Source organism: Papaver somniferum, chromosome 5, assembly GCF_003573695.1.
Source record: "Papaver somniferum cultivar HN1 chromosome 5, ASM357369v1, whole genome shotgun sequence".
Classification (NCBI taxonomy): Eukaryota; Viridiplantae; Streptophyta; class Magnoliopsida; order Ranunculales; family Papaveraceae; genus Papaver; species Papaver somniferum.
The window spans coordinates 71,555,428-71,567,124 of record NC_039362.1 but is presented as its reverse complement, the minus strand read 5'-3'; the positions used below and the strand labels follow the sequence as shown (position 1 = coordinate 71,567,124).

At 37.1% G+C, this 11,697-nt stretch overlaps 1 protein-coding gene across 1 annotated transcript; it reads left to right on the top strand.

Annotated features, from left to right (window-relative positions):
• Window positions 1–1,097: 1,097 nt before the first annotated feature.
• On the top strand, window positions 1,098–5,353 carry LOC113277514 (bifunctional TH2 protein, mitochondrial-like). The gene is made up of 7 exons (XM_026526591.1): window positions 1,098–1,388; window positions 1,676–1,855; window positions 1,950–2,064; window positions 3,030–3,314; window positions 3,449–3,893; window positions 3,998–4,257; window positions 4,831–5,353. Exons 2-6 carry the CDS (start codon window positions 1,689–1,691, stop codon window positions 4,075–4,077), a joined length of 1,092 nt encoding a protein of 363 aa, XP_026382376.1. The 5' UTR covers window positions 1,098–1,388; window positions 1,676–1,688; the 3' UTR covers window positions 4,078–4,257; window positions 4,831–5,353.
• The last annotated feature ends 6,344 nt before the right edge of the window (window positions 5,354–11,697 follow it).

Below are 11,697 nucleotides of genomic sequence, written 5' to 3'. Positions count from 1 at the left end.
TAAAGGCTGAAGAAGGAAATGTTTGGGTTGAGATTCAATGCAATTTTTCCAATTTCTCTCAACAACAACGAATGGAGGTTGAGCTGGTCTGGTTCGGTGGTGTCTGATTTGTCCCATTTTTAGCGTCAATTAATGGTGTTGTTTTGATGTCCTCCGATTTCATAATTAAGGCAGTGATGGGTTCTAGTTGAAATGAACTTTTATCCAATGTATACATAAGTTGGAGTTCTTCCATGGCCATGGTGCAGTTAACCAATGAGATTGGATTTTTGGGGTTTGTTGGTCGAGATTCATATGGTGTTTTGAAGTTAAATGAGACAGAGATGATGTTCACTGCAACAATTGCAGCCAGTGGAACATCTGAACTAAGTGAATCGAGAATGCTCAGCTTGGCCTTGATAGAGAATTGCAACTGCTGGTGGTAGCAGTGACAACAACATAAATGGATTTGAGGGTTTTAGCGTGTTGGTTGTACGGGCAATGTATGAAGACTACAACAAATTGAGATCTGAGATTGGGGTTGGCTGTTTGTGAATTCTGGAGGTGGATCAAAATTGGTTTGGAGTACAAATATCCATAGAGAAATTGAACAATTGCAGTTACGAATTCATGGGATGGAGACATTTCAGGGATATCGGTGATTAGAGAGTTGCGTCAATTATTCAATCCAGTGACAACAATTTCTCATCTTCCACCAGAACCCATTGGATGGAGACATCTTAGTCATATTGAGGCGATTCAAGGGCGTAAATGTCTTTTACTAGCCTGTATAACTGCCACCTATGCACTAACTGATGTCAACAATTTTTTTGGACGGAAAGGGTCAAATTATGGCATAAAATAAATTTGGAAAAAAACAGTGGCACTTTTTTAAACATGAAATTGAAAGTGTGGCACTTTATTAAAATCCCCTAGTTTTTTTCATTTTGTTCTTCTTCAACTTCGAGTTACCCAAATTCCCGAGTTTCATTTTTCAAGTCATGCTGTGTCAAATCGTGTCCCTTTCGTAATTTCTCTTCTCACCTTTCATCAAAACCTAATAATTTCATCTCATTTCATTTCATATCATACTTCTATGATTTGGTGCAGGATGGAGAAATTCATAATTCTCTGTTTTGTCTTATTGGGATGGATAATGGTGGGAATGGTAAACAATCCATTTCCGATCAATGCCACGGTGCAAACCGGATATAACTATTTGCCCTTTGCATTGCTCAGGAATGGATTGATACAACCGATCCTACTCTACTCCTACCCCTGTTACCACCACCATCTGATAGCAAACCATGTTCAATTTCAACCGTCGTTTTCTGAGCAGTGCCACGGTGCATACCGGACGCAACAATGTTCGCAAGGTCGACGAAATAAGCAAAATAGAAAAAACTCAGGTAAGTTGCTCATGAGTGATCGTTTCGATATCCTAATTTTCCGCCCGTATCTTTCGTTAAATACGGTGAATTCCTTTCTGGTGACTTACACCGTACTGCTAGAGCTTGCTGACAACAGACAATAAATAGTCCATCACTGTCAACTTAATAGAACTCTCTCTTTCTCTTTCTTGGTTACGTTCTTGCTCTCATTGTCTAAATTACTTCTCCAAACTCATCAAGAAACCCTAGTTTCTTCTTCTTCTTCTCTTTATCTTTCTTCTTCTTCTTCTCTGGTGATTGAACAGGTATCAAGAAGAAATGGTTTATACATTCTCACAATCATGTTGGGCATCGTGTTATGAAGAAGCTGTGTGTTGTTTATACTCACCTCTGAATGTTTGTTTGGCTTCTGGAGATTTGCATAAGAGAGATTTTCATCATTACATCAATCAATGGGGTCATTTCTTGATTGCTTTTCCACAGGCGTAAGTTCCTTTTTCTTGTCTTAATTTTATGTTACAAGTTTCTTGTTCAAGTGAATTTTCTCATGTGTGTGTTGTTTTTGGCACTTCTCTTCAGTTATGATATAGTGTTAGAATCTTTAGAGGATCAGCAAGAGGATGTACAGGCTGCAATCTTGGAGAGGAGGAATTTTATTACACAAGAACTCCAATGGCATGCTTCATTCATCCAAGTAAGTTTGTAATGAATTCAGTTTTGTTGCAAGAATATCATGAAGAAGATATTTGTTAGGTTAGGGTTAATGGGAGTTTCAATTTTTTAGGCTTTTTTGATGATCATGATGATTATAGAGTAACTTCTGGTCAGTTCATTGTTTTCTTTGAATGTTTTGTAAGTATCAAGTTTCTTAACAGGAACAGACATAATACTGTTATCACGTTTGTTAAGAGAAACACCAGATTTGCAGGCCGGGTAAAGTTAGTCTTTACCCTATTTTCCTTGTCAGATGCCAAGACTTCCTGATTAGCTTCAAATTAGGGTGATATAGGCCTATCAATCGTGGAGTCTTGTCTTGTGAGGTTTGAACTTGGAAAAGATTGTGTGACATGTGTTGTCTATCTCAGGAATGACACCTAAAGCTTAATCTATTGAGAACTGTTCGCTCATGTGGTGACTTCCTCACAACCTTTCTTCTAAATTTGGCATACAGATCTGTTGCACCACGAAACCTAGGTACAGGCGACGTATAGAATTGTGCTTGGAAACTAAATAGCTGATAAACGCAACTCATAGCTAATATATAATAGCAGATCATGGAAGTCAATAAGACACTACCCATATACGATTTCCATAAGTATACGTATTAAACTAAACATACTTAATTACTACTGTTTGCATGCTACAGCCTTCACCTTTTTTTCTTTAAACTTCGACACTTTAAATTATAGTTATATGTAGGGATTATTGTAACGCCTTTAAGAACAAAAACCCCTTAAGACACATGTTTTTGGCCTCTTTTAACATCAAAAATGTACGCCTGAAACCAAAATGTTGATAGGCCGAAAGCCGAGCATCAAGGATATTTTGGCTTCATATGAACTGCATCATCTAAGTTTAAAGTGATACCTGTTTTTATTTCTTAAACATGCAGTACTTAAGGTTCTGTTTAATAATGTGAATAGATCCTTTACATTTCAGGAATGCGATTTAGACCCTACAGCAGAGACCACTCAGCACTCTGTGACAGCCAAATACGTTAACTTCTTATTAGCCACTGCATCTGGTAATCTAGATATGGTACATCTTGAAATTCCGACCCCAGCTGAGAAGTTGAAGATTGCTGCTCATGTTCTTAGTGCTATAACACCATGTGTGCGGGTCTCTGCCACGCTTGCTAGGCTTATTAAGCCAGTCACTAGACGTAATAAACGACCTCGCCGATTCAATATGTGGATTGATAGATACTCCTCTGATGAATTCGAGGTATGCTGATTTCAGATATTGATCCTTTTGAGATTTCACATTCAATCACTTTTGCTGATTTTCAGATGTTGATCTTTTTGAGTTTTCACATTCAATCACTTTCCTTAAGTTAAACTCCTGGTTTTTCTGTTCAGGCCTCAACTCAGCAAACTGAGGTGTTACTTAATTGGCTAAGCAACTCTTTGACGGACGAAGAGCGTAAAGTCCTGGGGGAGGTTTATCATCAAGCTATGAAGCTTGAAGTAGAGTTTTTCTATTCTCGCCTGTCTGTGCCTACTAAGCTCATCCCTGTATCACTCCTGCATAATCGTGAGGAGGAGCGTCTCCTGCTATTTTCTGTTTTTGACTTTGCATGCACTACCGTGGATTCTTTGCAAGGGTTAGAACAAATGACATTGTCAAGTGCCAAAGAGAAGTCAATAGTTGGGCTGCCTCCTCGTCCCGGTCGAAGGCCTCGTCCAGGGAACACACATCTTCAAATGTCACGTGCGGATTTGCAAAAAGCATGGGATGCTATTGTTGTCTTTGATAAGAGGGAGATGGATAAATGGTTGCTGAAAATTCTGGCCATTCCGATAGGTAAGAAATCTTTATCACTTTGAAATATGTAGCGTGGTTTAATTGTTTAGGTTCATACTGGAACAAAGCAAACATTAGCCTTCTATATTTGTTCGTTGGTGCAGCTGTGGGTTTTGACTACGACGGTCTTTGCAAAGTACTTGAGCAGCTCTCCGTTATCAGGGAAATGGAATTTCAAGAATAATTGAGACAGGTGTCCTGAAGGGTCTAAGCTTACCGCGAATGCAGCTCGCTGGGACAAAAATGATTTTCTATTATGGTTGTGTGAATTTTCTTGAAAAGGTTTTCAGATACAAAGCACTGAACGCATCAGTCCACGTAATTTCATGCTGGTGTGAGGATCTAATGAGGTCGGCACTTCCAGGTTTGTACTGATTTCTATCTATAGGAAGTCGTAATAAATGCATCTTTGTATCCTATTCTGATTTCTTCTATGCTTTAGTAGTGGTTTTTTATGTGCATGTAGTTCGCTTAATCTCTGCTCAGTTTGCTATCTTATATATCTATGTTGAACTACTCACATATGACGTGTACACCCTGTCACTGTTTCCTAGTTTTTTTCAGTTGTCGTGTCAAAGTACCATACATGACACTGAGTACAGCACTTTGGGCCGTGTCTATGTTACCCAGGTTCATAACTTATTCTGTTTTCTCTATTCTTTAGGTAGTGGTCAGACCTTTCTCTCCTTTAGCATGACTTCCAGAAATTGGAATTTTACTTTGTTGAGTTATAGATTTACAGTATGAAATTTTCGTTTTTCAAATTTATGTTTGTGACAAAAGTTACCAGATATAAGATTTAGTGCTTGTTATAATTCTATTTTGAACCTTTTTCCTTAATAAGTTCTGACATTCTCTTTTGGTATTAAGGTCTTCATTCCTGAATTAGTCAATATTACTCAATTATCTTTTGAGCTAAATCTGTGATGTTGAATAGGTGAATCAGACAAGTTGAACCTAAATGGAAATGAGTTTGACTACGAAACTGGTGCAGTAACTTGTAGAATGGTGCTATCTCCTTCAGCAAAGTTTTCATATTTCAATGACGCAATTCAAAAATATGAAAGGGAACATGGCAAGCCGCACGCGACTGTTTACATCGGTTACTCAGTGGAAGACTTGCTATGCCTTCTAAACGCTGATATTGGCATCGTTTTTGGGTCAGACCAATGCATAGGGGATGTGGGAGGCTGGTTTGGTGTTAGATTTGTTCCATTGTTTGAGGGTACTGTGGTGAAACAGAGGGAATTCTTGGAAAGTGGCTATTCGTCAGATTGTGAGTGGAAGGGTCCTCCTGGTACTCTTTACACAGTTTCTAATTGGCTTGACATACATGCACTCATTCTGGGTTGTGATTTGGTCCCTGATGAACCCTAATCTGTATCTGTTGGTCTCTCTCTTGGGTCTAAAATTGTTGGGGCACATAAAAAATTATTTTTCTTACAGCGTCATTGTTTTTATCGACTACATAGGTAGTGCTTTTACATAGGTCTACCACTGTTTTTGCTGTCTGTTATTAAAAGCTGTTTGTTTCGTAAGCACCGGCTACTGCTTTCCGTCTCCATCTAGCCATTACTTACTTCCGTGTGTGTACTTTTATGTGATAACATTAGAATGCGCTAGTTAAATCTCCCACATGATGCGCCTGCTGCCGGAACATGAACCTAAAGGTTTCCAGAACTGGCATGTAACGGGGTGGTACTGGCACCACTCATATTCGATATTTACAACTCTAATTATTGAGCTCAGCTAAGAAGATGGATTCACTTCTCATGTACAGTTTAAGCAAAACAGACTTTTTAAAATTGAGAATATAGAGAAACTTACAGACAGACTCTTCCGTGCACAATCTCCTGGATTACAAACAAAATGTTGTCACATGTAGTATGTAAGCCTTGAGAGATATTGCTATCCTCGAAGTCCGAGTTGCTTATATTCCCGTACATTTCCCGGGCAAACAAGCTGTTCTCTAAGAGGTTTCCTAAACGTAATAAAAGGATTACATTTTCTATTTCTTACGCACGGTCGGGATGAGGTCCGTTCCGAAGGAGGTTTCCTATTCGCGATAGTTTTAACTCTTCTATTTCTTAGGGGAATGGAATAACCAACACATGTATAAATAGTAGGGGATTGTGAGTACCAGTGGAGAAGAAGGAGATTTGTGATCACGGCTATCACCCGACACAGACGATAAGGAGCAATGGGAATCTATCAACTTGGAATGGAACGAGTACGAAGAAAACGAGAAACTAAGAGAAAAAGATGATTTTATATCAGTGAGGGCAAAAAATTTATAGATCTTCTAGCAGGAGATGAGTGGAAAACTTACGATCAGGTGACAAAAGATAAGATCAATGCACAGATACGGGCTTCTGAAAGATCGATGAGGTTGGATTACGACAATCGCGAAGCTGTTGCGAGAGAGATACTACAGAAAGGAGGAGATCATAACATAGCTGTACTTAGTTATCTGCACCAGACCTGGTCTTTTTATGCCAACCCTGAATACGTTGCTATATTTCACAAGGGCATCACAAGGTTTCATAAGGGCACAAGGTCAGATTATAAAGAGTAATTAATGGAGATGATTAACAAGAGTGAGTGGATGATCTATTAACATTCACATGTATTTATGATTAATACTAATATTAGTTTTTGAAAAGATTTACACGATGGTTGTTTGCATTTGACTCGTTATTTGAATCTTGGTCAACCTCTGACTCGTCGCGTGTTTGATGTCAAACGGTTTGTTTTCTATTTTGAGTCAGAAATGACTCAGGCCTGTTTGAGTCGAGTAACATAATATCCTTGATTTATGGGACCAAACCACTGACTCACATATTTTTGAATTGGTTGAGTCAGATCTGACTCAAAACAAGCACATTAAGTCGGAACCAGATGAGTTAGGTGATTTCAGTCGGATCCAGACGACTCATCTAAGTCAGGAGTAAACAAAAAATGCACATATAGATTAATTAAAACATATAAATACTAAAACTATTCTTTTCATATCCCCATTCTCTCCATCTTCTATTCATCTTCTCTTCTGCCCGATTTCATCATCGAATTTTCGATTCCAATAAAATAGGCGGTCGTAAACAAACCGGAACACCTAAATCTAATTCGAAAATGGTAGTTGCGGCGGAAGCAACATCGAAATCAAAAGGGCATCAACTACACGAACAACGGATATGCCAAATTACCGTTGAACAACAAGAAGAGGAACGGGTTTCGTTGAGAAGGTAAGTAATACCTGTATCCCATTCATGCATGCTTACTGTTTCTATTAAATTGAAGCCGAAAATTTTCAATTGTAACTGAAAAATTCAGTTACATGCATGGTATTCATATATGTCTCCAATACGAAGAACATGCCGATAGTGATGCAGTGATGCTACACAGTCCCAGTATACTGCATGATATTCCGACATGGAAGTTTGAATAAATTCAATGCAGAAAGACTTAAAGCCGGCAGTGTAGGCTGATTTCGTTTCAATGCCGGCATACGCTTGCAATTAGATATGGTTTGTGTTTAAAAATTCTACACTACGGGCGTGGTCTACTTTCTAACTAGTATGTCGGAACTTTTTTCGGCATGTTCGACATATTCGCTTTCAATGCCGGCAGAGGCTTGAAAGCCAGTTAAAGTTTATGTCTAATATGTTTATATTACCGGCATAATTGGTTTCTAAACTTCAATGTCGTCTTATGTAAAGGCATGGTCGACGATCGGTTGTCATCGCCAAAAATGATTACAACTTGGGACTTTTTTTTTCTGTAATGGTTAAACATATGTGTGTCTTGTGTTGTAGGTCTAAAGCAAGGGAAATTAAGAAAGAAAATAAGATAGTTGTTGATGAAGGAACTCATGAGTCGGTGAAGAACAACTTATTGTTCGTAATCTAAATCGTGTTTCAATATTATAATTCGAAAATAGCCTGGAATAATGATATGTTATTTGGGAATGTCTCGAATTGATTAGGAGAGAAATACAGAACTACTGTAAATTTGGATACAAGACATTATGCATACCACTTTCACATACTGGGAAAACTGTTATAGGTCCGGAGCCGCAATACATGTATCCAGTACGCATACCGACGTAGCTATAGCTCGATAACAAATTTTTGGTACGCATAACCGGTATCCATACCATAAAAAGTTTATTGCTCGTGATTCAGGAATGGTACGCATACCTAGTATGCATACCGTAAATGAACCGTTGGTTTTGAAACCGGAACGGTATCCATGCCCAGTACGCAAATCGAAAAAATTATGTGAGTTCATGAACTCGTTTTTTTCTTAAGGGTACACATACCAGGTACATGTACCATGAAAAAAAATAGTCACAAATAAGGTAGAGTACACGTACTTGCTCTGTCGAATATTTTCATATGCACACAAATTATTTCTGTGAGATTATTGGCATTTGAATAAATCTCTAAAAACATTATATAGACATGATTGGTTACATTATAACCTATGGTTGTGACTCAAGCTTAAAGTGTTAAGTGTTATATGAAAATGATTAAGATTAAGGTTCAATCGGCTAGTTTCGGCGAATCGTTCATGAAAAATGTCCGTGTATACGGTTCGGTTACGGTTCATCCTAACCAGAGTGTATATCTTCATATGTTAATCTCATTTCAAAGATTCATCTAACGGTGGAAACTTTTTGCTTGGTTCCAAAGCTATCTTAGCTTAAACCTAAAGCAACCTATACTTTGAAAGTCTATATAAGGGAAAACCTCAAGCAACTGGGGTTTTTGAATCCCTGACACTATTCTTTGTGTGTGCTAGTTGTAAACTAGAGTCTTCCTATCCCTCAAACCCTTCTAGGGTTTAGTGACTAAAAAGACTTCACCTAGGGATTCGTGAAGTCAGGTCCAAATATATTTATCTTGATAGTTCGAGTATCCTTATGTTGTTTTGATTCTTGAGCTACTCACTCGAACAAGATATATAAAAATCGTAAAGTTCTCTTCGTCTCAGACTTTGTGATTGCACGGGTTTAAAATTTGTGAGGTAAATAAGAATCTAGGTTGTTCTTCGTGAGTCATAAGACTGAGTTTTAAGGTTAGATAGATTTTATCCATTGCTATCGATTTCTAGTCACACCTTGATCTATCAATCAAAAAGGAAATCACATATAAGCTTATCTGTGGGAAACAAATTGGTTTAAAGTCTTCAATTGAGTTGAATCAACTCTTAGGCTATAAAGGACGTCGGCTAAGGGAATCAATTGCGCGGAGTCTTGCTGGGGTTCAAAAGGCGTAAGGAGCGCGAATGTAACTGAATTGGTGTGAGGGTTTAATTCGTCCCAACTACATTCCAGTCCGAATTTATTTGTACTAAGTCAAAGTATGTAGTGGCTTAATATAGTTTGGTGTTCAATATGGACTAGGTCCCAGGGTTTTCATGCATTTGCGGTTTTCTCGTTAACAAAATTTCTGGTGCCTGTGCTATTTATTTTATGCATTATATTGTTTATCTTTATAATTGAAATATCACATGTTGTACGTAAATCAATCAAATTAAATACATCCATTATTGTTTGTTGGATATGACTTGATTGATTCTTGGATATTGATATTTGGAATCGTCCAAGTATCAATAAAACGTAAATCAAGTTCACGGATTAGTCTCTGTAAATTTTTTTTTTTTTTTAATAAACAAGGAACTTTTTCATTAATGAATATTCGAGGTTACAATGAGTTTAAGATCGCAAATAAGAGAACACAAAATAACAAGAACATACCGTAAAATTACAATGCCGAGAAATCCGATAAGAGAAAGAGAAGGATTACCGGAGTAAGACAAATACAAGTATGAGTAAGATCCGATTAAATCGGGGGAAGAATGGTTTTTCTCGGAAGTAAATTCCAACCATCTAGTTTGTTTTTCTTCTTTAGAAAGATATGCTCCCAAAATAAGAGTGATTTTCTCAAATCTCTTGTAACTAGTGATGAAGCTTCCGTCGTCAAAGAAATCACCGATGAAGATAGATTTCGTCGTTGGAGAGCATCACTATCGATCTTGGAACCCCACCCAATAACCAAGAACCACCATCAAAGCGAAGATAAACCTCAAAAGAGTAGATAAAACCACCATAATGGTGTAGATAAGTAGCAAACATAATAAAAATTGAGCTAAAACTACTAAGTAACCTAGAAAACAAGAAATAATGAAGAAATCTGCTCAGATCCGATCCAAAATGGACCAGATCTGAGCAAAAAAGGGTTGTTCTTGATGGTTTTGTTGAAGAAGAAGGAGGAGAAAGAGGTCTCCGTAAACTTTCTGATTGTGAGAAAAAAAGATATAACTCTAAATATTATTCCTTGATTAAGATTCATTAAAATTGAACTCTCGGAATTGTATTTAAGTTTGTCCATACATGTTTCCTAAGAAAAAGTTGGTGGTGTATTTTGGTACCCCCGCGCTTTCAATTGGTATCAGAGCAGACAAACACGTTTAAGACCTAATAAATCTATGTTTGAATCAATCTGGCTATATGAACAGAAACGAAATCTTTGATAAACGTAACACCAGTTTGGAAAACACTGTTATTATAGATTCTTTAAAAGAGTCTAAATTTTAAAACTCTCTTATAGATGAACATTATGTTTTCATAAAGCAATGAAATATTGATAAGTGTTATCCTTATTATCTTACTGATGAGTCTGACTCAGAAGTAGAATGGGAAGCAGCCAAAGAAAGTGCTGAAAATTTCAAACATATAGGATTTCAATTTTCTGAGGTCAATCGGCTGAAACACAAAGTCATTTTGCTCTCATTGGTATTATTTCTAAACATTATTCAAAAACAAGAATTTTTCTTAAAGAACATGCCAAAGTGACATAGGAAATTCTTTCACTCGAGGCAAAACTCAAAGATAATGCCTTGGAGATCGAACGATTATAGAGTAAGAACTCTATTCCACGTTGCGAAAGTGAATCCAAGAAAACTAACATGAAGATAGCTTCTGAACAAGGCGATGAGTTATAAAAATTAAAAACACTTGTTGTTCATGATATGTTAACAAAATCACAGTTAGAAGCTGATAAACAAAGTACTATTACTTTGACAGGATATGATCAGTTAAAATTCTCTGACCCAGAAAAAATTATATCTTAAAGGAGGAAAATTTCTTTACAAGATGAGTATGATAAAACTACCTATTTTGATTTCATTAAAACTCAGAAAGTGTGTTTCTATTGCAATACTAAAGGACATGTTCAAAGAAAGTGTAAACTGAGGTTGGAAAACTATCAATTCGACCGTCTCCAAACACCTTAGATTTAGGTCTGAAGGGTGTGACTGATATTCGGATGTCTAAACCTCTTGGGTGAAAACACATTCAAGAAAATATGCTTCTAGGAATGTTAGTCCTTCATGGTCCACGAGTATTTGAACAAATCAAAAAGGTAGTACGCAAAAGAAGTTAAAGAAGAACTCAGAAAAAACGTCACAGACATGGGTTGGTAAGGATACTCATATGCCTCCTGAGAAAATTGATGTTTTCATCAATGAAACAATTCAAGAATCTAACATGAATTTTGTTAGAGCACTGCTCGGTCGAACTCGCAAGCGTTTCTATCTCAAGCTTGTTGTCAAGTTTAGTTGCCAAAACTATAAGTCTTGATTTCTAGTATACTTATAGCTAAGTCTCGGATTAGGATAAAAAGTGTAGTTGAGCATTATACTTCATGACTTTCATTGATTGAAGACGAAGAACTACTAAGGGGATCTTGTGGAACTTCATCAACAAAAGATATGTGGAGACTTGAACTCATCCATCACTCAA